Source organism: Bos grunniens, chromosome 19 (assembly GCF_055505025.1).
Source record: "Bos grunniens cultivar Pamir isolate PY7600 chromosome 19, Bosgru_T2T1.0, whole genome shotgun sequence".
Taxonomy (NCBI): domain Eukaryota; kingdom Metazoa; phylum Chordata; class Mammalia; order Artiodactyla; family Bovidae; genus Bos; species Bos grunniens.
In genome coordinates, this window is record NC_141183.1 from 21,555,990 (window position 1) to 21,583,830 (window position 27,841).

The following is a 27,841-nucleotide window of genomic DNA, read 5'->3' on the forward strand; positions in this document are numbered from 1 at the left end:
CTCTTTGCATTTTATATATTAACAAGGTAATTTTAATGTGCAATAATACCACATGGAGGGATTATTTTATGAACTGCTCTGTATGTGCATTTTTTTCCTGTACATTAAGTTGAAAAAGACCAGATTGAATGTCCAGAAGAATCCTGTGCATATTAGCCTAGGAATGCTCCTCTTCCCATTGGCAGCTGATAAGGCCCTGGCTGCTCCGTGGGGTTTTGGTTTCCACTCTCCCTGTGGGCTGGGGCTCCCTGACATCAGGCCCATGGCCATGCATCCGTGTCTCCCAGCCTGGGACCTGCACAGAGCAGGCGCTGAGCATCTCGGCACGAACTTGACTCCTCATCGTCCTTGGGGTGACCTCCGAGGCCCTAGGGCACCAGACAATGTGTGTGGGGTGTGTTTCTTCTTACTGCTGCCCCTCAAGAAGGCCAGCATTAACACACCTGGCTGTGGCCCAGGGTTAGAAGTGGGCTAAGGGTGGGGAGGGCAGAAAGTGCCACAAGGGAGAGAGGGGTCTCTGGTGTGGGGGGCCGCTGACATTCTGGGTCCTCAGCACCCCACTTGCTGCTGCTCCCACCAGCCGGGGTCGGCACCTCCTCCGGTCTGGTATGCTCACGCCTCGCCTTCAGGGTGTCCAGGCCCCTGCGGAACCCCCGTTTCAGGCACAGGGAGTCTCTGATTTCTCTGGACTTGGTACTGTGCTCGGGCCACTCTGAACCTGCCCAGCGCTGCCTCTGACTCAGCCCTGCTCTCCCCACCCTGCGAGTCAGCCCTCCCCGTGGGGCCCAAGTTACAGGTTCCTGCAGGCTGCCATAGAGCCCCCTCCCTACTGCCTGGGACTTGTCATTGAGGAAACCTGGGCAGTGGTCTGGCCTCTCTGGCTTCAGTTTCCCTTGTCTATAGGTGGGAGAACAATTCTGCAGCTCTCAGGTCTGAAGAGTATGGGACGCCTTGGGACCCAGCAGGGCAGGGTGCCAAGGCCGGCTCGGGGGTGGTTAGTGAGGGGCACAGCTCCTCCCCCTCAGGGGCATGGGGTCTGTGTGGTGGGGGAGGTGAGTGGTGGGAAGGTCTGTGCTGCTGTTCCTGGGAGGTGGCTGGGGGTGCCAGGGTGAGCTTGGGAGAGTCAGGGGCCTGGGTTTGGCCCAACTTGATCCTTGTCTGCAGGCCCATTCCCTCTCTGGGCCTCAGTGGACTCCTTGGTCAAGGAGGCCATTGGGTTCTATTGTCCTTCAGGCCCCTGGAACTCTCTCACATCCATGCTGTGTTTGATCTGCCCAGAATGTTATTTTGGAATAGTTTCTACATTTAAAAGATCGGGAGGCCTTTCAGTCAAATCCTAAGTTCCAGCTTCCTAAGTGGGCAGAGGTCTGGCTTCTTTGGGATTCTTTGTGCCAGCAGCAAAGCAGAGCAGCTGCTGCTGGGGGCCTCCACTCCCTGGGGCCCCAGCCCCCCGCACCGTCCACACCCCAGACCCTAGCCCTGGGGTGTCTGAGTGAGGCTCCCCCTCTAGCCTAGTGGGTATCCCTGCCCAGGACCCTCTGCCTCCAGCTAGGTCAGCCCTGTGTGTATGTCCCCCACTTCCCAGCAGCAGTGCGCCCAGCAGCTGGCACACTTGCATGAACAAGCCTCTTTTCTCTGTTTTGCAAACTTCAGGCTTTGGAGGACAGGTCTGGATTAGATGGGCATTAGCTCATGTGTTTATCCAAAGCAAAGGCCTAGGTTTTGGGATTTCCGGGGCAGGGGAGTGTCCAGAGCCTGGGTCAGGGCCCCCAGAAGGTGTCAGCTTGTGGGGACATGGGTCCTTCCCTCCTGGGGTCAGGTCCTTCCCCTCCCCCTGGGATGCCCCCCACTCTCAGTATCTCAGCCTGGTCACAAGCCCTTGGAGACCAGCTCCTCACCTGCCTGCTGGTCTCCTGGCCTCACTTTCACACCCTCACCTCCAAATGCCACACTCATTGTGTTCTTTTTGGCACGGTTGTCTATCCACGTCCTTAGGCCCCTTTCCCTCCCTCCCCATCCTCAGCTTCTCCTCCTGCTTCCCCCGAAACCTGCCCTGCCCTGGCCCTATGGGCTGTCCACGATGCCCACAGTCTCCTGCGCCAGGCTGTGGGGCCTCGGTCCAGCCTCCCAACCTCCAGCACAGAGCCAGGCACACAGTCATGCGCATCTGAGCATGTGTTTCAGGATTTCCAAAACCATGTGTCGTTCTGCTGCCCCGGAAATCCTGATGAGCACGTGGCCAGTGCTCAACCACGTTCTAATGGTCGAAGCTGCCCTTTGTCTCCGGGGCAGGGGCTGGGGAGGAGTCACCGAAGGTCAGGCCAGGATTCTTTGGGCTGTTGCTTGGCCATTGCTGGGAGAGGGAGAAAGGGTAGCCCCGGCCCTTGGACTAGAGGCCAGGGAGGCCCCCTCCCCTCTGACAGCGCTCCTGAGCACAGCCCTGGGCTTCTGTCCTCAGCCACCCGCTGGCACTCGGGGGTGCCAGCCCTGGGCCAGGCAGTGGCCTAAGCAGTTGTACAGGGAGCCCTCGGAAACAGGGCCTCCCAGCCAGCGGTGAGCCCCCTGCACAGCCCTGCTCCTGCACCCCTGGCTCAAGCCGGCTCAGCTCCTGGTGGGCAAACAGAGCGAGGGAGCCTTCTCAGGGACAACCCAGGCCAGCTTCTGACAGATGGGGAAACTGAGGTCCAAGAGAGGTGGTGACTTGACCCAGAGTCCTGAGACCCTCTCCCAGGGCTGGCCCGAGTGCTGGGTGGTACAGAGTCAGTCCTGGGCCTCAGGACATGCCAGTGTCTGCGGTGCTGCTCCCATCTGAGCAGCAGGGGAGCCTGCCCTGCCCCCAGCTGGCTCCACCTGGCTGGCGTGTCCCAGAGCCAGCAGAAAGCTAGGGCGGGGGCAAGTCTGAATTGGCCCAGGTGGCTGCAAGTCCCAGCGGGCCCTCCCTGCCCGCAGGCGCTGGGAGCAGGGCCTGAGCTCCACACCCCAAATCCTCTGCCTTCCCTCCCGACCCACGCGTTCAGCCTGGGGCCCAAACATGGCATGGAGCCAGCCCAGCCTCCCTCCTTGGTAACCGAGGCACAACACCCAGCAATAGAGACTCTTTGTCCTGCCAAGGCCGCACCCCAACCTGGGCCTGCATGCCTGGCTGGGGAGAAGCCTGTGGGGGGGAAGGTGGGAAGACAGGCAGGGGGAGGGGGCAGCAGGGCCCCTGAGCCTGGAGACCCTTCCCTCCCTTCTCAAGTTCAGGGGAGCCAGGGCTGTTGCCCAGCAGCCTTGGATGGTGTGGCCCCAGCCCCTTAGACTTGGTAGCAAGCAGAACGCGGAAATGGGCCAGGTGGATCACAGGGAAAGATGTTATTGTTCAGTCGCTAAGTCGGGTCTGACTCTTTGTGACCCCTTGGACTGCATGCAACGCTCCAGGCTTCCCATGTCCTTCACCATCTCCCAGAGCTTGCTCAAACGCATGTCCATCGAGTCGGTGATGCCATCCAACTTTCTCATCCTCTGTCGTCCCCTTCTCCTCCCGCCTTCAATCTTTCGCAGCATCAGGGTCTTTTCCAATGAATCAGCTCTTCCCATCAGGTGGCCAAAGTATTGGAGCTTTCAGCTTCAGCGTCAGTCCTTCCAATGAATATTCAGGACTGAGTTCCTTTAGGATTGACTGGTTTGATCTCCTTGCTGTCCAAGGGACTCTTAAGAGTGTGGGTCTGAGCAAGAAAGCCCTCCTGGGCCAGCTGGGCTGTGGGAAGGTTTCAGGGGGTGGTTATGAGAAGGCCCTTCTGTCCTGGTAGGGAGGAGGGCAGCAGGGCGTCTTTCTCAGCAGGGGATGGATGGGAAGTTCACCAGCCCCCAAGGCTGGGGCAGGGGGCACTGGGAGGCTGTTCTAGCATTGTGTTTGGGGGCGACTGGGTGAGCAGAGGGGATCAGGACCTAGGAAGCTGGGTGGTACTGAAGAGGGAAGGACAGCTTTTCTGGACTTCACTGGTTTTTGGTTTCCATGGCCCAGGGCTTGGGACTGTGGGCTGATAGAGGCAGACAGGGTGTCCGCCCCTGGGGAGCCCCCAGTTAGGGGAGAAACAAGGCCCCAGCCCTTGAGGGCGCCTGGTCTGAGACGGGGGGCCCAGCTTCTGTTCTGGGGAATTTGGGAACATCCATGTTGGGTGACAGAGAATGGATGGAGTCTCTCAGCTCGAAGCGTGGACCTCACGAGGCCTCCTTGGTAAATGCCTCTGACACTCAGGGAGTGATGGAATCTGGGGGTCTTCTTGCTTCCCCTCCCTGGGTTGGGGCACCTTCCCAGAGCTGGTGAGCCCTTCCCCTGGTTACCAGGCCTGGTCAAAGTTGTGCTTAATTGAAACTGCTTTTCCAATGCCTGCAGGTTGAGCAGAAGCTTCTCCCCCCACCTCTGCCCGGCCCTGTGGGGGAGTAACCAGCCCTGGCCCCCTTCTGTGGACGTGGAGACTGAGGCTCAGTGACACGAGGGGGCCATGCTAGAGGGCTTGGGTCCTACGGGCCAGACTGTTGTTTTTAGAGTGCCCAGCTCTCGGACATCTTGGGGGAATCTGGTGTGGGCAGACCATGGGCAGAGCCGGGAGGGGGAAGTCCCACGGTGTCCCTGCTGTCCCCCTCGTCCCGAGGCCCAGTGGGTGCTGTCCCAGCTCTCCACCCCTCTCTCAGGCCCTGTCCCTTGCTTCAGTCCCCGGTGGGCCAGGGGAGGGAAGGGTGGGGCCGGAGAGCCTGGTTCCTGCTGAGACTGTATCTTCCCGGCCCACGGCCCACCCAGGCTTAGTCAGGGCCGGGCGGGAGCCAGGGGGGTGGCAGGTTTCCCAGGGCCAGCCCGGGCGGTGTCCACATTCCTCACAAGCAGGGTGCGTCGGGGTTTGGCCAAGCCAGGTGTTCTGGGCCCTGCCCTGGCCCCCGCCTGCCAGCTCAGCGCTGCGGCCTTGGCCTTGTATGGACCCTGCCTGGCAGCCGCCTAGAATGGGGCGTGGGAACTGCTTGCCTTGCATATCCCTGCTGGGAGGGATGCAGGCTGGCTTGGGGGAAGCCTCCTGGAGCCCCAGCCCCCACCATGGCCTTGGCAGCTGGGGTGCCCACTGCTCGCCCCTCCTCACGCCCCCCTTGGCCTCTGCGCTTGGAGAGCTGGAGGCTGAGGCTCACACCGGTGTGTGGTTTGGGCCTTGGCTCTCTCGTGGCTCAGCAAGCACTGGAGGGAAGAGCAAAGGGTGTTCTGACAGCTGGGGAGGTGGTGAGGGCCCCTTCAAGGCCAGGAGGCAGTGGGTGGGGGGGCACTTCCTGTTTGTAGCCCCCAGTCTCTGGAGGAGGCCTTTGTCCTCACCAGCTTGGAGACCTGGGTGCCAGGTGGGGCCTGGGGCAGAGGCTCAGAGTGGGGCCCTGTGCCCATGGGGGCTGCCTCTGGGGCCTGCCAACAGCTTGCCACTTTCCCTGTTTCCTCCACAGCCTGGCTGGGCTCTCTGCATGACAGGGGGCTGAGAAGGATTCATGTGGGGGTCGGTCAAGGTCACTCTCTGTGAGATGCTCCCACAGTCCATTTCCTCTCTCTGGCTTCTCCTGTCACAGGAAGACAGAGCCCCCTACTCTATCGAGGCCCCTGGGCTCTTGGTGGGTGAACTGTGACCTTGAGACTGAGACCCGAGATGGGCTATCCTGGGACCCTACCCCTTCTGCGTGGGGGACCCTCCCCCCAAGCTCTGCAGCTTCCCATCAACCTCTGCGGGTCAGGCCTGGCTCCTGGCTGGGGCTGGCAGAGATAACCTTAAGTCTGGGATCTGGGGACCCTGACCGTAGTTGCCCCGTCTCCTTTGAGGGCGGCTGGTAGAGCTAGAGTTTCATGCACTCCGGCGAATGGCGGCCTGCCCGTCACCCAGTTCTGCGGCCTCAGCAGTTCCGTGGGGCCTGGGCTGGCGCCCTCCGTCATGTCCCTGCAGCAAGCAGGGCCGGGCTATTTCCCGGGCAGGCCCGGTGTAGCTTGGGCTGCAGAAACCACTTCCCAGGCTTTGGTGGGAACCAACAGCTCTGGCCCTGGGCCCAGGGTGGGCGTGGGAATTCTGTCCTGCACGAAAGGCCGGGGAGGGTGACACCAGGGCTGTGGGAGGAGAGGCAGGGGACGAGATGAGATGTCAACCGTGCCCCCAGAGAGGCAGCAGGCTGAGTGCCAGGCCGCCAGGGGCTGGGCCATGGGAGGGAGAGCAGGTGGGCGCACGCAGCCCCCTCCCTAGCTAGCCCATCGCCGAGCACCTCTTAGGCCTGCCCTTTCCAGCCGCCTTTGGCTGAGCCCTAGGGCTGGCTTTCTGGGTGCCTCTATTCCTGGGGACCCTCTAGGGACTTCAGCTGCTTTTCTTCCTCCCCTGCCCAGGGCCTTGTGACCGGAGGGCAGCACTTTGCCCCAGGGTAAGAATGGGGTGCTGTTTGCAGTGGAAAGAAGTACCTCAGTTCCTGGAAGCCACTCTGAGTCCTGGTGTCTTTGAGCTAAGGATGGTTCAGTGTATGAGTGTGTGCACATGTGTGCATGCGTGTGTGTGCATGTGTTTGTATCAGGGGGAGGCAGTTGTCCCAGTGGTGGTGGACTTGTGCACATTCAGACCAGGGTCCCTCTAGTTGGATTCTGAGCCCTGAAGGATTCTGGGAGTTGGCAGTGAGAACTGGGCCCCAGCGCAGCCTGGGAAGTCATGGGAACAGGTGAGAACAGGTTGGGAGGGTGCGGCACCAGCTGGAATGTGCGGCCTGGAGTAGCCCCACCCTCCCTCATGCAGGAATGGGCATGAGCTGGGGAGCCGGGACCCCGTGCCTTCCCTATGCTGTCCCCAGCTCTGCTCTGCTGGCCCCCAGCCTCTGTTCCCCCCGTGGGGTGCCCCCACACCCCCCCACTCCAGGCTGCTTAGGAGAAGCTGAACTGCTCCTGAAGGTTCCTGGGTTTTTGGTTGGCGGCTTTGTTTCTGACCCTCTGACAGACAGACTTGTCACTCACAGGGGATGTGCTGTGATGACTTAGAAAAGCACAGTCTACCTGTGGAGGCTTCCCTGAGCCAGTGGATCGAGTTTCTTTTTCAAAAACTGTTTTGGCTGGGCCATACGGCACGTGGGATCTTGGTTCCCTGACCAGGGATTACACCCTCGCCCCCTGCATTGGAAGCTCGGAGTCTTAGCCACTGGGCCATCAGGGAAGTCCCTGGATGGGGTTTCCGCGCCGCTCTGCTGCTGGAATGGGGGCTGAGGGCACCAGCCACTCCCGGAGCTTCTGGACATACTGTCAGCCTCTGTGGAGTGGCTTTGTCCTCGCCTGTCCTGCACGGCTGATCAGGACACCCTGTGGCCATGCTCCCCAGCAGGGCACATCGGCCTGTTCCTTGTGGGCCCCTGCCAGCGTCTCCAAGCTCAGCTCCCATCTTTGCCTCGCCAGCTGACTCCCTCCATCTAGGACATCTCACTTCCCTGAGGGTACAAGGCCCCCATGTGTCCTGGCCTTTGCGTGTGCCAGTCATCTCCCGGGAAGGCCAATGTCTACCTATGACCCTCATGTAGACAAGTCCCTGCTCAGACCCCTCCCCCGGCTGTCCTGCCTCTTGGGCCGATGGGAGGCCCTCTAAGGTGCGTCCACAGCCCCAGCTGCTCAGCCAGCCTGTGATGTCCAGCGTCTCCCTCGGGACAGAGTTCCCCGAGACCAGGGGAACACACTGTCACATGTGGCCCCTGGCATGTCCCCAGGCCCTCTCTCACGAGGGTGAGGGGGTAGAGAGTGGATAGTGAAGGGTCCAGGCAGCTTGGGGAAGTCCTCTGAGGCCCGTGGACTTGCAAAGGGCTGTCACCAAGCCCTGCTTCTGCTCCCTCCAGTCTGAGGGGAAACATCCCTCTACCTCATGACTGGGGCCTCCTGGGAAGATTCCAGAAATCTCTCTTGAGATCAAGGCGCAAGCTCCTGATCCCACCCAGGGTAGGGACTCAAGGTTAATGGGCCAGTGTGCCTGGCAATGACTGCTTTATGTGAGTGGGTGAATACAGTACAAGCAGAGAGAGGCTGTGTGAGTGTGCACAAGTGTGAAAGCGTGCATGAGTGTGTCCACAAGTGGGTAAAAATGTGAGCGTGAGTAGTGAATGTGAATCAGTGTGTGAGGCTGGGAGAGTCTGTATGCATGAGTGAGAGTGTGGATGTGAGTAAGTGTGCATGGATGTGTTGGCATGAGGGTGTGTAAGTCTGTGAGTGTGAATGCATGTGAGTCTGTGAATGTGCATGTGAGCTGATTATGAGTGTGGGGTCTGTGAATGTGTATATATTGTGTGTAAGTGTGTATGGATCTATGAGTGTGTGAGTTCGTGTGCATCTGTGGATCATGAATGTGTGAGTCTAGAGGTGTGAGTGTGACTATGTGAAAGCTGTGGGTAATGTGTGAAGGTGGGAGCCTGGGTGTGTGTCTGTGGATGTGCCTGAGTGTGTAGGAGTTTACGAACATGTGTGAGCGTGTGACTCTGTGGTGTGAAGTTGTGTGAGTGGGAGAGTGAATATGTGGGAGAGTGTAAATGTGTGAGTGCGTGAGCTTGTGACTATGTCAGTCTATGTGTGTCAGTCTGAGCCTGTGATATGGGTGTGTGAATGTGCGTGTGAACCGTGTGTGAGTGTGCAGTTTATCTCGGAGGATGGTGGCAGGGGATCTAGGGCGGTAGGTGGGAGAAGCTTGGCTCCTCTTGCCCAGGGTGGAGGTCAACCCCAGGGAACCCTCCCAGGAGTCTGGGGAAACCCCAAGAGCTGCCTGGCTCAAGTTTGCCTCCGAAGTTGACTCAGAGAGGGCAGGGCGTCTTCCCCTCTTCTAGAGAGAGCTCAGAGGCCAGTCTTACTAAAAAGAAAAAAAAAAAAAAACTACCAAATAGATTCAAAATATAATCTGCAAGACATAGGTAGGATTTAAAAATCAAAGCAAAAAAAAAAAAAAATTAAGGCAATAAACACCTGTGAATCCACCACCTGAGTTTAGAAACAGTGACGGCAGTCTCTCCGGTCCCACCCCGACCCGCACCGTGGATTTTGGGTTGTTATTCCTTGGCTGGAGACACAGGCCTCTTCTCACCATTAAGTTTCTGGCAGGGCCAGAGCGGCTCAGTGCTGCCCCCTGGCGGCTAGGGACATCGGCCTCCCCCTGCTCCGCGCCGCCACAGCCCGGGTTGGAGTCCCAGACAGGCCACCCTGCAGACCCCACGGAGGTGCACACACTCGCTGTGTACGCACGCGCAGGACCCGTCCAGGCACAGATGCACACACCAGGCACTCAAAGCTTTGCACGGGGTCAACCTATTGTGAACGGAGGAGGTGCCATATGCCGTGTGGGGCGCTTCAGCAGGAGCCAGCCCACAGCAGCTGCTGTCTCCAGGGAGCTAGAGGCAGGAAGTGGGTAGTCCCCACTGAGGGGACAGTGCCCTGCTTCAGGGACCCTCTCACTTGGCTGGGGGAGTCTGGACAAGAAGTAACTTTGGGGTGAGCCATTTAATAGAACAACCTAAGGTGGAGGGATGTGAGAGTTGGACTGTGAATAAAGCTGAGCGCTGAAGAATTGATGTTTTTGAACTGTGGTGTTGGAGAAGACTCTTGAGAGTCCCTTGGACTGCAAGAAGATCCAACTAGTCCATTCTGAAGATCAGCCCTGGGATTTCTTTGGAAGAAATGATGCTAAAGCTGAAACTCCAGTACTTTGGCCACCTCATGCAAAGAGTTGACTCATTGGAAAAGACTCTGATGCTGGGAAGGATTGGGAGCAGGAGGAGAAGGGGACGACAGAGGATGAGATGGCTGGATGGTATCACTGACTTGATGGACGTGAGTCTGAGTAAACTCCAGGAGTTGGTGATGGACAGGGAGGCCTGGTGTGCTGCGATTCATGGGGTCACAAAGAGTCGGACACGACTGAGCGACTGAACTGAACTGAACTGAAGGTGTAGGGAAGAGAGGAGAGCTTTGTGCCTGAGGCAGAGAAGGAATTTTTGGAGATGAAGAACTCAGGGACAGGCAGAGTGAAATGGACAGTTCAGCTTCAGCAAGGAATTTCTTGTCCACTGGCCTGGAAGGGACACAGTGGCCCAGCCTGGGCCCCTGGTTCTATGGGGTTCGTGGGACTAGAGGAGGAGGAGCTGAAGATGGTGAGGAAGGGCCAGGTCCCTGGAGAAGGCGCCGGGTGTGAAGTGCAGGTAGAGGATGTCTTGAGTTTGATGGTCTTTCCCGCAATTGCAGGCAGCAAGCACCTTTTGGGACTGTACGGCAGAGATGAGCGACCCAGGGTAGCCAGCAGAGGGCGCTCCTGCTATAGATTTGAGGCTCCAGTGGACGGGCTATTGAGCCTCGGGTTTAACCAGGATCAGATCATTCTTGGAAAGCGCCGGGGTCTGTAGTCCTAACGGAAGCATTCTGGCTTCCCTCTTAGGGGTACGGAGCAGAGGGGTGAGAAGAGACAACCACTTGAGGTGGGAGCCCCACAAGTCCCCAGCTCCCTGGCCAGGTGCTGTCTCGTCAGTGTTTACATCTCTTGTCTCCAGGTGGCGACCTTGGAATCAATCCAGAAAGGCAACTTGGTCTCCCAACCTGCCCAGGAAGTCTTCCTTCAGGCCAGCCAGCTTTTCTAGAAGGTTCTCCAGGGAGTTAGTCCCAGGGCTCTGCCTCTGGAGTCTCTGCGCTTCCCTCACTGGCCTCTAGATGGAAGATTTCCTCACCTGGTGCCCAACAGGCTCCCCCTGCGGCCACATCCAGCAAACCTGTGGATGCTAGAATTCTCAGAACCAAATGCAGCCCTTATCTTCTGCCGCAAGGCGTGACAGGCTTGTGTGTGGCTGGTGAGTGGACACAGCCAAGTCCGGCTGGCTCAGACGAGGGAGCAACCCATCAGTCCCTTGGTGGTGGTGGTGGTGGCGCCTCCTTTCACCCCCTGGCATGTCCACTCAGGCAGAGGCACCTCGAGCTCAGGTCATTCACATATTCATTCATTTCTGCAGTTATCAAGCATCATTTGCTATGTCCGTTTTTGGGGACAGAGAGGAGGAGACAGGGTCCCTGCCTGAGTCTAGAGGAGAGACAGGAAATAGATGTGACCATGCAGGGTGGTATGTACTTCGAGGAGAATTGTTTTCTTCCTCTGAGCCCTACTTTTCTGTCTGGCTTCTCTGACAGAGTCAGTGGCATCATTACCACCCATCTGCTCAACCTGAAAATGCAGAGTCATCTCCATGCCTCCCCCACTCAGCCCCATCTCCTTTTCAGCCACTGTGTCCCATCTCGCCTCCTCATCTCTCTCCCAGGCCATCCTTTCAGCCTGAGGGCCGGCCTTTGGCCCCCTTCCAGCTTTCACATCACCACCAAAGTGAGCCCTTCTTCAAACTCCCTGATGCCCAGACTCAAACGAGAAAAATTTTAGCGAATGTGACCTAGGGGAAATCATTTGTTTGGGGAAAAAACACTGTAAACAAGGTTGGAAGAACAATGGCCAACTGAGAAAAGACATTTGTAACTCATGTAGGAAAGGCCTTCTTCCCACGTTGACCAAAGCTCACACCAGTCAGCAAGGACAAGATCCCACAGAGGGGAAAAAGGTAAAGAGTAGCAACATCTAGCTCATAAAAAACAGGAAGGGAGCTCTCTTTGGCAGTGCTTATACTACAACTGGAATAATATGGAGAAGATCAGCATGGCTCCTGTGCAAGGATGCATGCAAATTCGTGAAGTGTTACATATTTTTTTAAAAAAAATTATACAAATGAACTTATTTAGAAAACAGACTCACAAACTTTGAAAACAAACTTACAGTTGCCAAAGGGAAAATGTGGTGGTAGGGGGAACAAAATAGGAATTTGGAATGAACATATACACCCTACTATATATATGATAGAGCATCAAGAAGGACCTACTGTATAGGACTGGAAGCTCTACTCAATATTCTGTAATAACCCATATGGGAAAAGAATCTGAAAAAGAATGGATATGTGTGTATGTATAAATGGATCACTTTGCTGTACAACTGAAACTAACAGAACATTGTAAATCAACTATAGTCCACTATAAAACAAAAATTAAATAAAAAAACAAGAAAGAATAAAACAATGTAGGGAAGGATGTTCAGTCTCACTCAAGATTAAAGAAATGGAAACTGAAGCAACAGAGAGACCTTCTTCAACCATTGAAAGGACAAAACTTGAAAAATAGCAACAGACAAACTTCAAAGTTTGATGAGACCTAGTGCTGATGGACGTGGTGAGGGAAATATGCTCATTCATGGTTGGTGGAAGTGAAAATGTGTAGGACTTTTTAGGAAGACTTGGAGGTGAAGATCCATGATGTACAGGACACTGGGCCTGCCTGGGCCTTTTTTAAACATTTCAAATTCAAATTTCAATTTCAAATATACATGAAAGTAGAGAGGATGGCAGAACAAAGTCCCATATGCCCATCAGTTCAGATCAGTCGCTCAGTCGTGTCCGACTCTTTGCGACCCCATGGACTACAGCACGCCAGGCTTCCCTGTCCATCACCAGCTCCCTGAGCCTGCTCAAACTCATGTCCATCGAGTCAGTGATGCCATCCAACCATCTCATCCTCTGTCGTCCCCTTTTCCTCCCGCCTTCAATCTTTCCCAGCAGCAGGGTCTTTTCCAGTGAGTCAGTTCTTCCCATCAGGTGGCCAAAGTATTGGAGCTTTCAGCTTCAGCACCAGTCCTTCCAGTGAATTTTAAGGACTGAATATTCATATTCATAATATGCCCATCACTCAGCTTCAGTAATCGTCAACTTGCTGCCATTCCTTTTTTCTTTTTTCAATATTTTAAAATTGAAATATAATTGATTTATAATGTGTTCATTTTTGCTGTACAGCAAAGGATTCAGTTATACATGTATATACATTCTTTTTAAAATACTCTTTTCCATTATGGTTTATCATAGGATTTTTTTTTGGCTGAACTGGGTCTTCCTTGTGGTTCATGGGCTTCTGTAGCTGCAGCACCCAGGCTTAGTTGCACTGTGACATGTGGAATGTTGGTTCCCCGATCAGGGATTGAACCCATGGTCCCTACGTTGGAAGGAGGATTCTTAACCACTGGCCTGCCAGAGAAGTTCCTATCGTAGGATATTGAATATAGTTCTCTCTGTTATGCAGTAGGACTTTGTTTATCCAATCTGTATATACGAGCTTACATCTGTGAACCCCAACCTCCTTCTTCGTCCCTCCCCTAACCCACTCCTGCTTGGCAACCACCTGTCTATTTTCTGTGCCCACGAACATGCTGCCATTCTTGTTCCTTCTCTCTCCTCCATCACCTTTTGTTGGGCAGACTGGGGTATTTTAAAGCAAAGATATAATTTCATTCACCTTGAATGGAAATTTCGCAATAGCCATCAAAAGAAAAACATGGCTTTACCCCTTCATCCGATAATCCCACTGTTAAAATTCCCTTAAGGATATATTGGTAAAAGTTCACCAGGCTAGATGTTCAGGCAGGTTTATTATTATATCATTGTTCGTGAGAAGGAAAAAATTCCTGGATGCCTGAGCGGAGGTTGGGAGGGACAGGAGTGAATGAATTATAGCTCACGGTCACAATGGATTAAAGAGAGTGAGGTGGCTCTCCAGGAGATATTATTAACTGAGAGATTGTGGTATTATTAACTGGGAGATGGAGGCATTGAAGAGATCAGTCATACCCCTTTGTATGATTAAAATCCCTATAAATTGACAAAAACAAAACGAAACGTCATAGCAACGCTTGGATGACTCTGTTGCTACAGAATCAAGTCCAAACTCTTGAGCACATCTTTCATGGTGGTCTGTCTTTCCAACCTTTGTTCTAGCCATTTCTCCCTCTAATAAGCCCTATGAGTTGGTCCACAGATTCCCAAAATGGGTTCCAAGGAACCCTACCTTCACCTGCTCCTCCTGGAAGGGGCTTCATGGGTGATTAGGTTTGCGAAATGCTGTCTTCTCCTTGGAGAGTCACAGCGCACATTAGCTTGTTGAAGGCTCTGGGAAGTTCACAGTCAAACAAACAAAAACTGCTTGACCGGGATGTACATGCCTTGCTCTGGTCCCCCAGACTCTGGAGCATGGTTCTCAGCCCTGGCTTTCATCAGGGCTTCCCTGGTGGCTCAGCTGGTAAAAGAATCTGCCTGCAATGCAGGAGACCTGGGTTTGATCCCTGGCTTGGGAAGATCCCCTGGAGAAGGGAATGGCTACCCAGTCCAGTATTCTGGCCTGGAGATTTCCATGGACAGAGGAGCCTGGAGGGCTATAGTCCTTGGGGTTGGAAAGAGTCAGACATGACTGAGAGATTTCACTTCACTTTACTTCACCAGCCCTGTGAGTAAAGGAGGAGAACCACTATGCTGTGGGGGCTCCTGCCCTTTTCTGAGCTTACATAGTCCCACCTCTCCTCTGCTAACCGCCCCCACCCCCAACCATGCTGAAAGGAGTGTCTTAGTTCAGCCCCAGGGCCTTTCCACCAGCTATTACCTTGGCCTGGAATGCCTTTGCCTGCATGTGCTGGCTCCTTCCTTAATTCAGTTTGCCTTTAAATGTCACCCGGGAGAGGCCTTCCTGCCCTGGCCCCCGGAAGCGCTCAGTTTCCCTTTTCACGCTTCCACGGAGAGCATCGCATTCTCTGGTTTGATTATTTTCCATCTTTCCCACTACAGTATCTGCTCCGTACAAGCAAAGACGACTTTTGTGTTCATCACCATATCCCCAGAGCCTAGGGATAGCTCAGCACACAGTAGATGCTCAACCAACAGTAGCCAATCAAATGTGTTTCCTTTGAGGTTTGCTTTCCTTGGCATTCCTGTTGCTCCCTGTGAACAGTGATCCAGCTGCGAGTCTCCTGGTCCCCACCCACCTCTGCTCGGATGTGTTCTCACCTCGTCTCCTCTGCCTGGCAAAGCCCTGCCCTGGCTTCGAAACCCGGCTTTGTGGTCCCTCCCCGTGAAACCATCAGCAGCAGCCTGGTCTGAATGAGTCGCTCCCTCCTGCTCCTCCCAGGTGCCTGAACATACACACCTTCATCACCGCACAATAACTCGGCCCCGGGATGGACCGCGTGTCCATTTCTTGCTCACCTGCCTGTGCTCGTTAAGGGCAGGGCTTAGCTGACTCAGTGCTGAGTTCTTGGCACCCAGCCCAGTGATGGCCCCACCATGGATGCGATGAATGGGTGCTGAGGAAAAGCCCAGCATCGGGCACTTACTGTCTGCATCCAGCAAGCCAGCATCGATTGGGCACTTCCTGTGCATAAAGTGCCAAGTTAGACCTTAGAGTGGGTTCAGAGATGAACAGAAAGCTGTCTTTTGGCTGTGCGTGCATGGTCAGTCGCTTCAGTTGTGTCTGACTCTTTGCGACCCTATGGACGGTAGCCTGCCAGGCTCCTCTGTCCATGGGATTCTCCAAGTGGGAATACTGGAGTAGGTTGCCACGCTCTTCTCAGGGGATCTTCTCCACTCAGGGACCGAACCCAAGTCTTCTGTGTCTCTTGCATTGCAGGCAGATTCTTTTACTGCTGAGCCACCGGGGAAGCCCTCATTTGGCTGTAACGGATTGTAATTCTAGAAGGGGAGCCGATCCATCTCCAAATAATAATTCTAACGTGAGTGACAGCGAGTAGCGCTCTGGCACTAGAAGAGGTGAGGGAGAGGGTATTATTTCCTATTGTTATTGGAAAAAAAGTACAGCTTTGTTTTTTAAATGATTATTTATTTATTTTATTTTCAGCTGCACTGGTCTTGGTTGCCATGCCCGGGTTTTCTCTAGTTGTGGCGAGTAGGAGCTACTCTTTGTTGTGGTGCGTGGGCTTCTCATTCTGGTCCCTTCTCTTGTTGCGAAACGTGGGCTCTAGGGTGCCTGGGCTTCAGTGGTTGTGGCGCATGAACTTCGTTGCCCTGTGGCATGTAGAGTCCTCCTGGATCAGGGATCGAACCTGTGTGCCCTGCATTGGCAGGCAGATTCTCAACTGCTGGACCACCAGGGAAGTCCCAAATGACAACTTTAGGGGCTTAAAGCAACACTCACCTTATCTGACAATTCTGGAAGTCTGAGGTCTGAAGTGCATCTTGCAAGGTTAAATCAAGCTGTCAGCAGGGCTGAGCCCCTTCTGGAGGCACTCAGGGAGAACTGTTCCTTGCCTTTTCTGCTTCTAGAGTCTGCTTACATTCCTTCGCTCATGGCTTCTTCTCTCTGCCCTCTGCTTCTGTTGTCACATCTCCTTCTCTGGCTCTGAGCTTTCTCCCTGTCCCCACCCCTATTTAAGGACTCTTCCCAGGTGGTGCTAGTGGTAAAGAACCCGCCTGCCAATGCAGGAGATGTAAGACACGCAGGTTTGATCCCTGGGTCAGGGAAGACACCCTGAAGTAGGAAATAGTAACCCACTCTGGTATTCTTGCCTGGGAAATCCCATGGACAGAGGGGCCTGGCGGGCTATGGTCCATGGGATCGCAGAGTTGGACATGACTGAAGTGACTTACCACTCATGCACATGGCTATATTGGGCTCAACCAGAAAATCCAGAAAATTCCAGTTAAGGAATGCAAATTCCTTAACTTAATCACACCTGCAAAGTCTCTTTTGCCATATAAGGTACACAGTTCTGGAGGTTAGGACGGGGACATCTGCCTAGCAGAGGGAAGGGTTACCTCTTACCCTGGGAGCCTTCACCCAGCCAGCTTGGGAGTCGCTGATTCTTCCAAATCCCTAGTGTGCACAAGGCCTGAGGCCAGCCACTGTCTCATGTCAGCCTCACGAAGAGTTTGTCATGGAAACCAAGTAGCCTCATTTTGCAGGTGAAGCTGAGAGAAGGGTTGTGACTTGTCCACAGCAGAGTCTGCATCGATCCAGGCCCTTGGAGTTGGCCTCCTGAGTGAGCTCTTTCCATAAGGGGCAGAATAGTGATCATGGGGGTTGAGAAGATTAGGGGCTGTGATTCCTCTCTAACAAAACCTTACTGGAGAAAGTGAATCACACCTGAAATGTTGAACAACAAGCCCAGGGCCTGGGTTTTGAGGCAGAGGCAGGACCAGGGGTCTGTGAAGCTGCCAGCTTCGGGCAGGTTTTAATGGGGAGGAGCAGCTGGGGGCCTCGTGTGGGACAGAGTAGTCCACGGGGCCCAGGCCTCTGCACAGGTGTGCTTCTCCCCTTTCTTGTTGGTCAGTCATGTGGATCGTCTTGTGGTGGGCTGGGTGATCAGAGGAGGCCCAGTGGTAAAGAATCTGCCTGCCAAGGAACTAGAGGCAGGAGACACGAGTTCGATCCCTGGGTTGGGAAGATCCCCTGGAGGCGGGGAGGAGGAAATGGCAACCCACTTCAGTATTCTTGCTTGGAGAATCCCATGAACAGAGGAGCCTGGTGGGCTGTAGTTCATGGGGTTGCAAAGAGTCGGATATGACTGAGCGACTGAGGATGCACACGGCATAGGTGATCGAAGAGCCAAGAGACCCGCTTCCCACTGGTGGTGTTAGGTGGGAGGAAGGAGACGCCAAGCTCAGAGCATCACACGGGCGAGATGCAGTGCCCACCCCGAGCGAGGTCCCAGTCTGAGTGGGGAGACAGAATGTCTACCCTAGGAAACATCCACTCTGATGGGAGAGATGAAGCCTCTTTCTCAGGGAGCCTGGGCCGCACATCCCCTGGAGGAAATCACTTGAGAGTGTTGGAGAGCAGAGACCAGTGAGGGTGAATTAATCCAGGAGCAACCAGGCTCGCAGGGCATGGAGAGTCGAGTGGGCAGGTGGGCCAGGGCCTGGGGGCCTGGGAGGCTGGGGTCTTGAGGGTGGGCAGTCTGGAGTTCCTTTGGGATTTCTGAGTTGGTTCCCACAGGTCCTCAGGTCCCCTTCAGCCTTCAGGGCAAAGGGGAGAAGGGATGAGCCCCGGGCCTGAAACGGGACACCCCTGACCTGTTGCCTTCTCATCCTCCCCTCTAGCTACCTCAGGCCAAAGAAGGGGAGGGGTGGATAGGGGAGAGAAAGGCGGGGCAGAGGGGAGAAGCTGAAGCTGGTCCTCTCAAGCTGGACTCTTCCAGCCTCAGAAGCAGCAAGGGTTCCCACCTGTGCCCCACTCTGGCTCCCCTTCCTGGACCTCCTCCCCATCCATTCCTGCTGGTTTGGGGCCTCCCTTGCCCTGTCCTCCTGCTCTGGGCGCTGAGGCCTCTGGCCCTTGCTGGGACGGGACTCTGGACAGCTGATGTGTCTTTGCCTAGAAAGATGCGGTATCCCGGGTGTCCACCCAGGGAGCATGTTTCCTGGAAACCAGTTATGGGGGAACGGAGCACTTGGGGCTCTCTGGTGTGTGTGGGGGCACTGGAGGAACCCCCTGCCTCTGACTCTCCTAATTGGATGCCTCCTGAGGGCCCAGATTGTTTGCATCTCCCATGGCTGCCAGGGAGGCAGAGGGTGGGGCCTTCTTTGGAACCAGACACAAATCATTAGAGGGTGGATCTGGGCAGGGCAGGCCTGGGGCCTCAGGAGAGAGGCTGAGGAAATAGGAGAAGAGGATTATCCTCTTCTCCAGACTAGGGGAAGAGGATTCCACCTGAGGGCAAGCACGCAGGGCGAGGGTGCACTTACTGGCCAGGGGTGGGGGTGCTCGGGGTGAGGTAAGGGGTAGGGCATCCTTGGTGACCCTGTGTAGCCCATCCTGGGCGAGGTCCCCGCAGGTGAGAGGGGCTCAGGGTCTTTGAGGAAGCAAGCTGACAGGCCCTGGTGGCCGGGCTCTGGGGGTAGGGCAAGGGCTTTGAGAACCCTTAAGGATTTGGGGTGTTCTCTTCATCAGTCAAGCCAAGGTCCCAGCTGGGATTCACCCCCACATCCTGGGCCTCTCACTTTCCCAACCTCACTCTATATGGACTCTTTCCTTGGAGGGAAGGTAGGTGGCCATGTAGTCCCTTTCTGGGTCCCTGTCTTCCACCCTAGTCACAGTCTAGGGTCCTCGTTCCTAACAACTCAGCGAACACTTACAGAGCACCTGCTGCGTACATGCTGTGTTCTGGGTTCTGGGTGGGTGGGCACTGTCCTAGGAGGGTGACGGTTAATGCTTGGGGGCCCTGTAGGAGCCAAGGTCAGGTGGGCTGTTGTGGCAAGATGTTTGTCAACATCAATATGCATCTACTTTTATTTTTAGAATTTATTTTTGGTTGTGCTGGGTCTTCATTGCTGTGCTCAGGTTTTCTCTAGTTGTGGCAAGCAGGGGCGACTCTCTAGTTACGGTGCGTGGGCTTCTCATTGCGGTGGCTTCTCTTGTTGCAGAGCACAGGCTCTAGAGCTCGAGCTCAGAAGTTGTGTCGTGCTGGCTTAGTTGCCCCATGGGATGGAGTTGGACACAACTTAGCAACTGAACCACAACATCAATGTGGGAACTTAGTTCCCAGACCAGGGATCGAACCTGTGTCCCCTGCATTGGAAGGTGGACCCTGGACCACCAGTGAAGTCCTGATATGCATCTATTGAACATCAACTGCATACGGGGCCCCCCAGATCACCTTGCACCTTCCATCAACACCATAGGGTGAGTGTAGTCCCAGGGACCCTCCCCGCATACCCTGCTGCTGCTGCTGCTAAGTCGCTTCAGTCGTGTCCAATTCTGTGCGACCCCATAGACGGCAGCCCACCAGGCTCCCCCGTCCCTGGGATTCTCCAGGCAAGAACACTGGAGTGGGTTGCCATTTCCTTCTCCAGTGCATGAAAGTGAAAAGTGAAAGTGAAGTCGCTCAGTCGTGTCCGACCCTTAGCATGGACTGCAGCCTACTAGGCTCCTCCGTCCATGGGATTTTCAAGGCAAGAGTACTAGAGTGGGGTGCCATTGCCTTCTCCGGATACCCTAGTCCTGCTCAAGTCCGAGACAGACCTGTTCTGCTCATGCTGAGAACTCACGGGCTCTTCAGCAACCTTTGGAGGGGAGACCCAGGGCCTGGAGGTTTGGTCAAGCCCGGGGCTGGCGTGGGGACCCTGGGGGGATTCAGCCGTCTGCCCGGGGTCTCTTCCGGCGGTCCCCTCCCTGCTGTGCTGGACTCCCAGCGGCCTCTGGGGCTGGATGCCTCCTCCTGTTCCCTTCCCCTTCCTCCTTTGGGCCAAGCTGCTGACACCTGCGGGGGGTGTGGGCCTGGTGCTGCCCCTCCGGCTGTCAGGGGCCTCTCCCTGCTGGGGGTGGAGGACAGGCCCGGGCAGGAGGAGTCACGGCCGAGAGGACCTTGGCTCCTGCCAGGCCTTCCTTCCTTCCCTGGCACGGAGAGTGGGCACTGTTCGGGCCCTGGCTTCAGGCCCTGCCTACTGCCTGCTGGCTGCTCAGAAACCCTGGGCCTCGGCTTCCTCACAGCATCGTTGGGGAAATCCGGCGAGGGCTGTCCAGAGCCGTGAAGGAAGCATGTCTGGTCTTCTTAGGCCTTCCAAGGATGGCCACACTCTCCAGAGACCCAGGGAGACCTTCCTGGGGTCTGTCTCTGCCCCTCCATCTGGGGAGAGGAGCTGAGCTGGGCCTGTCCTTCCGCAAGTGAGGCCTTTCTGGGCTGAGGTGGGCACAGAAGTGGAGGGGGGCTCCAGAGGTGGCAGAGTCTCTAAAGGCCAGAGGCACAGGGCCTGGGAGTCACTGGTGTGGGGAAACCTAGGCCCTGCCCTTGGCGCACAGCCTGATGTCATCAGGGGAAAGGGTAGAGTGACGGGGTGATGGTGGGGCCTTGGTGATTTTCGAGAAAAGAAGGTTAGGAAACTCTCTGTCCCTTCAAACTGGGCTTCAAGACTAACGTCTGGGTAGTTTGGAGGTGGGGTGCAGGCTCTGGAGAGGCAGAGGGTGGGTGGCGGGTGCCCTGTGGCCTGCCCCTCTCCAGGCTGCTAGCTCTGCTTCATATTCACTTCTCTGAACTTAGGGAGGCCTGTCTGGACAGAGGAGGGCAGTCAGCTGCTGGGGGAAGGGGGTTCCTGGGAGGGTGGCTCCAGCGGGGAGGGGAAGCTCTTTCTCTGTGGGGGTGAGTGGCTGGTGCAAGGCTGGCCTCTGAGCCACTTAGGTGACCCCAGGTTCTGTTTGTTCCCTTCCCCAGCCTGTCCTGGAGTAGCAGGAAGTCCTCCCAGATATCGTGGAAGAACCCTGGTGTTCTGACCTTGCCCCCTAGTCTCGACCTTGAGACCCTGCTCCCCACTCCCAGGAACGCTGGGAACCCCCAGTCTTTACAGTCAAGGTGGGAGCAGAATAAACTCTGGTTGTCTTCTCTCGGCAGCCCGTGCAGTCTCCACTCTCCAACAAGGAGACACCCTTGCGTGCGAGGCCACCCACTTTCTAGGCTGGAAGTCCTTCCAGCAGTCTGACCTCAGCACACCAGCTCTGATCTGCGTGGAACCCGGACTCCCTTCCTGTCCCCGTGTGTGTGGGCCCAGAGCCCAGGCCACCCATGTGCCTCCCTCCACCCCTGGAAGCTTCCCATTCAGACAGGCCCCTTGCAGACACAGACGCCAGGGTCCTGGCAGCACCTAAATCATTAGCACCGCCGAGATTAGGCCGCTAATCTCCTGGCTGGGAGCGGGCGGGTGCCAGCCGCCAGGATGTGGGCTTGTGCTTTTTCCTCGCAGGGGCCGCCCTTCCCCAGGGTGCGGCCTCCCGGCAGGTCTTGCCTCTCCTGCGCTCAGCGCCTTCTCTGGGGGCCCTTTGGGGGCGTCTTTCCACAGGTACTGGTAGGGTGAGCAGTGGCAGTCCCCCTAACCAACTCTCTGATTCCCTCTCTCCCTCAGTCCCCCGCTTGACTCATTCCCACAAAGACCCTGGGAGGCAGGAGTTACCCCATTTTGCAAATGAGGCAACCGAGGCAGTGAACTAACTTCCTGAAAGGCTTGAATCCAGGGTTCCCTCAGGTCAGCAGCTGGGACTGTTCCTCTCAGGGCAGCCCCCTGGCCAGGGACTGAGTCTTCTGCACAGGCTGGAAGTAATCTCAGGAGAGCTGGGGGCTCCCCTAAGCCAGAGGCTGACTCGGGCCCACTGTGAGAGGTGGGGGAGGGTGTCCCCCTGGATCTCTCCACCCTCTCCCTGGGATCCAAGGATGCTGGGTGGGGGGCCAGAGCAGCCCCAGGCTCCGGGCCTGTGGAGCCTTGTCCCAGGCCCTTTCTAGCTCCCAGGGTTGGGTTCTCCGGACTCCCCCAAGGATGAGCTCAGCTGCCTAATTGCGGCTGAGGATGGAGGATCACCCTACCCCCGGGGCTGCGGCTCCAACACCACCTTTGTTTCTAACAATGGCGGCTAAGAGGCTATCGTGCCCAGGCCAGGCTTGGGCAGGGGAGGGGGCCGGGGGAGGCACTCGGGTGTCCAGCCTGAGCCCCAGGCCCTGGGCGGCTTGTACAGAAGCAAATTACACGGCTGGGGTTTTGGCTCCGACTTCAAGGGCCAGGGGCCCAGCCCCCCTTTAGCCTGACTATAAAGGGCTGCCCGGGGTCTCTGTCCAGACCAGACCCTGCGCTTGACTTGTGGACATCATGGCCGCCACCACCACCAGCATCCGCCAGTTTTCCACCTCCGGCTCTGTCAAGGGCCTGTGTATGCCCAGTGGGGGTTTCTCTAGGATGTCTTCCATCCGTGTTGGGGGTGCTTGCCGGGCCCCCAGCCTCCTGGGAGTCGGCGGCTCTGGCAATATGTCCATGTCCTCGTCCCGCTTCTCCATGGGCTTGGGGGGTGGCTATGGAGGGGGCTATACCTGCAACCTGGGCGGGGGCTTCGGCTCCAGCTTTGGCATGGCCGACAACTTGCTGGGAGGCAGTGAGAAGGAGACCATGCAGAACCTCAACGACCGCCTGGCCTCCTACCTGGACAAGGTGCGCGCCCTGGAGGAGGCCAATGCCGACCTGGAGGTGAAGATCCATGACTGGTACAAGAAGCAGGGACCCGGGCCCGCCAGAGACTACAGCCACTACTTCAAGACCATCGAGGAGCTTCGGAGCAAGGTGGGCACTCCCTGCCCTCTGTCCTCAGTATCTACTTCCGACTCATGCATCCCAACTTTGGACCTTTGCCAACATCTCTCCTCCAGCCTAGGTTTCCATCATTCATTCATTCATTCACTCACGCTCTCACTTGCCCTGGAACCCAGCTCTGGTCCCCAGGCCTGGAGGGCATCCTGTGAAGGGAGGCTGTTTGGAGTTCCTTCTTCCTGGGGGAGGGTATTTGGTGTGGGTGATGTAGGCATGGTCAGGGAAGTCTTCAGAACCTTGAGGGCAGCAGCAGATGTTCCAGGTATAGAGATCAGTGTGGGCAAAGGCATAGAAGTGGAACAAATTTGGTGTGGCTGCTGGGAGATGAGGCTGGAAGTCTCCTTCTCACTAGTCCATTCTCCTCTGAGTTTGCTCCCCTGGTACCTGCCTCACCTCCTCCAGGCAGTCCTCCTGGATGGACGGCACTTGACTTTTGTCCTCAGACCTTGGGGTCCTTTCTATACTTTGAGGTTCAGTCTATGCTTTGTTCATTGGGCTGATTTCACTGAGTTTGACATATTCTCACAGTTGTTTTCTCTGTGGGTCTTCCTCAGTCCTTCCATGATGGTCACTCTGGGGTTTCCTAAGGGCAGAATCTGTCTCTCCTTGCTGAGTTTGCGGAGGAGGGCAGGGTGGTCCCTGAGAAAAGGAGCTGTGTCTTCCCACTCAGACTGGAAGCTCCCAAGGGGAGAAATTTCTCTAACTTAGTCTGATGGAAGAGGCAACACACACACACACACACACACACACACACACACTATGATCTCTATGAACTCATGACCTTGGCATCCTGTGAACGTTGCACCTGGGTCTTTTGCACAAAACTTCTAGCTGGAAGGACCTAAAGGGCTGCAGTTTCCAGAGGCAGCAGAGAGGTCAAAGAGGTTCAGGAGCCAGGCTTGGGGAGGTCTAGGCTGGGTGCTGGCTGACCTGGGCTCAGCCCGCTCAGTTTCCTGGTGGAGAACCAGGCCTGTGGCCCTGTGAGGGGCTTTGCCTGCTCCTGCCAAGGACCCAGGCCAGAAAGGGAACTCCTGCAGTTGCCCCCTGGAAGCCGCACCGATGGGCGTGCCAGATCAGATATTGGGCTTGGTCTGGGCAGCGGGGAACCCAGGGGAGCCCTGGTGAGTCAGTGTTCCCGGGCTCTGGGGTCAGCCAGCTCTTCACCCCAGACCCCAGCACGCTGCGCACCAGGCCGCTGAGTCACTGCCCCTTGGCGGTTTGCACCACCACCCCCTCGCTGGGCCCCATCAGTCTCCTGAGTGGGAGGTGGGAGGTGGTAGGTGGGGCAGGTCTGCAGGCTGCAGACCAGCCCATTGAGGTCCTGGGGCGAGTTCAAACTGGCTCTTGGGTTCAGTCTGAAAACCGAGACTGACCCAGGGAGCCTTTTCAGAACTTAGGGCCTCGAGTGGGCTCTGAGGTCCAGGCTGAGTTTCCTGGGGCTTCCCCCTCTCACAGCCGTACACTTCAACCCTCAGTCTTAAAAAACTCCAAAGTCGACCCAGCTCATCTGCCAAGACTTCCTCTCTGCTTCCTCTGGGCAGCGTGCAGGGGCCTTGCCCTCCCCCGTGGCCCTTGACGGGAGCCTCTCTCCTGTGTTTCTAGCAATAACGACAGCTCTGTTCCTTCCAGAGCCTCCCCCTTTCCCTGTGGTCGTTTGAACCTCCCAGATAACCCTGCGGGAAAAGAAAACCTTGTCCTAAGGTTTGATGTGGGACCCATCATAGCTTTATTAACCATTTCATTAATTGTTTAATTAAATTAATGTTTCCTGGGGGTTGACTCTGGGCCAGGCACTGTGCCCAGGGCTGGGGATTCCAAACAGAATGAGACAGGCATAAGACAAGGCCATGTTCCTCTGGAGCACAGAGACCAGTGGAAGAGAAGAAAAATACACATAAAAAAGTCATGGGAAAAAATTGCATTTGTGAGAAGTACTGTGTAAGAGAGATGGGCCGAGGGGAGGAATGATGGGGAGGAAGGACTCAGGGAATGCAAGAGGGCTTCCTGGAGGAGGTGGCAACTGAGCCCAGAGATGAGTTTAGTTGGGGAAGATGGAGTGAGGTCCAGGCAGCTTAGGCAGTGACTCCCATGGTGGGAGAGGATTGCATATGGGTCTTTCTACTGGCATCATGGTCTGCATGCCTGGGTATCATGCTTTCTCTCCTTGTGAGGAGACCACAGGGGCCCTCACCTCCCTCACTCCAGCCCACTATCCAAAGGGTTGTCAGAGGGGTGTTGCAAGGCCTTCCCAGGGCTGCCGAGCGTGCTTGCTCACCGGCCCCACCATGTCCCCCAGATCCTGGCGGCCACCATTGACAACGCCAGCTTGGTGCTGCAGATCGATAATGCCCGCCTGGCAGCTGACGACTTCCGCACCAAGTGAGTTGGGGCCTCCCGGGCGCCTCAGGGGGCTGGTGCGGTCCGGCTCTGCACCCCACAGAGCTCTCTGTGCGTATGAGGGTGTCCTCGCGGCACTCCATGGCTCATGCTTCCCCTCGCTCCAGGTACGAGACGGAGCTGAACCTGCGCATGAGCGTGGAGGCCGACATCAACGGCCTGCGCAGGGTGCTGGACGAGCTGACCCTGGCCAGAGCCGACCTGGAGATGCAGATCGAGAACCTCAAGGAGGAGCTGGCCTACCTCCGGAAGAACCACGAGGAGGTGAGGCTGGCTTGGGGATACGGGAAAGACTTGCCTGGAAACAGGCAAGGCTGGGCTCCCACATCTGCCTGGGCCAAGGCCACGTTCTCTGTCCAATTCCTGTCTCTGATGCCTTCCTGGCTCTGACCCTGGGAGACCCTCAGGGGGCCCTGGTTGAGGCCTGGAGGGCCCTCTCTCCGGAAAGATACTTCCCTGTCCCTCGAGGCACAGCCTGCTATGTGGTGGCAGTTAACTATCTAATAGGCCAATCAGTCTAAGAACTCACCGGCTAATTATGATTAATTGTAATAGTGATAGTCATAACAACAAGGAACATCTGCCCAGCGCATTCCAAGTGATTCATGCAATTATCTCAGCTGATACCGACAGCGTCGCTGGGAGAAAGGAGCGAGTTCCTCCCTTTACCAGCGAGGGGACTGAGGTTCAGAGAGGTTAAGGAATTTAGCCAAGGCTGCACAGGGGTGGGTCTTCCCCAGGTCTGCCTGAGCCATTTCTGCAGCAGCTCTGACGTCACCACTCTGCCACTTCTCCCACCACCTAGGGACCCCAAGGCTTAACCCAAGGGTAGGGATCCAAGACCCTGCAGGGGGACTGATGAGCCGTGTGGCTTCCTTCTCACCAGACCTCTGGGGTGGCCTGAGCTGAGAGAGCCTAATGCCCGAACAGCAGGAGTTCATCCAGTGGTTCTGCTTGATTTTGAGGCTGGTTTTGGGGATGCATCCCTGAGCAGATTCACATTTCCTAATGAGGTCTGACTCCCCCAGTGCCAGCAAGGGGCTGCTTTCCCTGTGCTCGTGCTGCGTGGTTGGTGGTAGGGCCCCGAAGTGAGGGGTCAGGGCAGGGAGTGAGGTTGTCCTGACTCATCCCCCAGCATAACCAGGAGTTGCCTTCTCTCCTGCCCGAGCATGCACTGGGGCTGGGCGAAGCCCACCATCCAAGTGTGTGTTGGGGGAGATTGTTGACATCCACAGCCATGCACGTTTGAGACACGACAACATCCATCTCCACCATCAGGGTGAGGAGCTGTTGGCCTGTTTGTGTCTGTCCTCTGCAATCATCTCTCCCAGAATGAGAAGGCAGCCCCAGGGACGCTCCCCAGGATGGCCCTGAGTGAGCCCCTGTACCCCTCTCTGTCCAGGAGATGAATGCTCTGCGAGGCCAGGTGGGCGGGGACGTCAACGTGGAGATGGACGCCGCCCCCGGCGTGGACCTGAGCCGCATCCTGAACGAGATGCGCGACCAGTACGAGAAGATGGCGGAGAAGAACCGCAAGGATGCCGAGGACTGGTTCTTCAGCAAGGTGGGTGGCCCGCGTGAGCAGGTGTGCACACGTGTGGGTGCTTGTGCTTTGTGCTGAGCACTGACTGGAAAATTTGCAGATGTGGATTCCCAGCTGGAAGGACCTTTGGAAACCAGTTGGGACCAAACCATCACGTTCAGGGGGAGACTATGAGGCTCAGAGAGGCCTCAAGCTCACATAGCCCTTCATGGGGGCAGGGGGAGCAGAGCCAGATCTCCTGACCCCACCAGACACTCTCCCAGCCCGGGAACTCATAGGCAGGTGTGTATTTGGATGCAGACTCCCCTGCCCCCAGTAAGAACAACACATTGAGCAGTGGCAGCACCCAGACTGTGATGGGCACACAGAGAGCAAAGGCCAGGGCCTGCCCTTACATGTGCCTGCAACCCAGTAAGGAAGAAGCAAAGGACCGCAGGACAAGATGAATCCTGCAAGCGCCAGTGTGCACCAGTGGGCCTGAGGCCTTCTAGGGCGGGGGAAGGGCAGGTCTGGGAGGTCAGGGCTCGGGGATGGCCCCTGCCCTCTGCTTCACCTCTGCCAGCTTCCTCAAGCCCCAGGGGCCCATCCTGCCTTCCAGACGGAGGAGCTGAACCGCGAGGTGGCCACCAACACCGAAGCCCTGCAGAGCAGCCGGACGGAGATCACGGAGCTGCGCCGCACGGTCCAGAACCTGGAGATTGAGCTGCAGTCCCAGCTCAGCATGGTAGGGCCACTGTCCCCTCCCTGCCCTGTGCCCACCGCTCCAGGGTGGGCCCTGCCTCCTGGACCCCCACTGGGAGAACCAGAGGCTCCCTGCCCCACCCTGCCTCTTCACACTCTGCCCCACCTCCTGCCCTGCCATGCTGGCAGCACCCACAGGCCTGCACCACCTGGGGACCCACTTCTGGGGGCTCCATCGTGGGGAAGGGCCCCAGCTCGGTTTCCCCA

The 27,841-nt window shown here is 56.4% G+C and overlaps 1 protein-coding gene and 1 non-coding gene across 9 annotated transcripts in view; both read left to right on the forward strand.

The window, feature by feature from the left end:
- LOC147351610 (keratin, type I cytoskeletal 42) overlaps positions 1 to 27,841 on the forward strand; it is a 31,054-nt gene that overhangs the window by 1,283 nt on the left and 1,930 nt on the right. The window contains exons 2-11 of one of the 8 annotated variants that reach the window (XM_086357729.1): positions 10,534 to 10,827; positions 14,794 to 15,010; positions 15,509 to 15,648; positions 15,737 to 15,806; positions 19,258 to 19,516; positions 22,798 to 22,926; positions 25,250 to 25,332; positions 25,458 to 25,614; positions 26,753 to 26,914; positions 27,492 to 27,617. In XM_086357729.1, coding sequence (XP_086213855.1) covers positions 25,483 to 25,614; positions 26,753 to 26,914; positions 27,492 to 27,617 — 420 coding nt within the window. In that variant the 5' untranslated portion in view covers positions 10,534 to 10,827; positions 14,794 to 15,010; positions 15,509 to 15,648; ... (3 more) ...; positions 25,250 to 25,332; positions 25,458 to 25,482. Of the gene's footprint in view, positions 1 to 10,533; positions 10,828 to 14,793; positions 15,011 to 15,192; positions 15,333 to 15,508; positions 15,649 to 15,736; positions 15,807 to 19,257; positions 19,517 to 19,575; positions 22,927 to 25,249; positions 25,333 to 25,457; positions 25,615 to 26,752; positions 26,915 to 27,491; positions 27,618 to 27,841 lie in introns of those variants that run through there. The other 7 variants (XM_086357731.1, XM_086357730.1, XM_086357732.1 and 4 more) reach the window with 7 other exon arrangements.
- Positions 11,623 to 11,726, forward strand: LOC147351611 (U6 spliceosomal RNA). Its single transcript, XR_015148529.1, has one exon. It is a non-coding gene; the product is annotated as a U6 spliceosomal RNA (small nuclear RNA).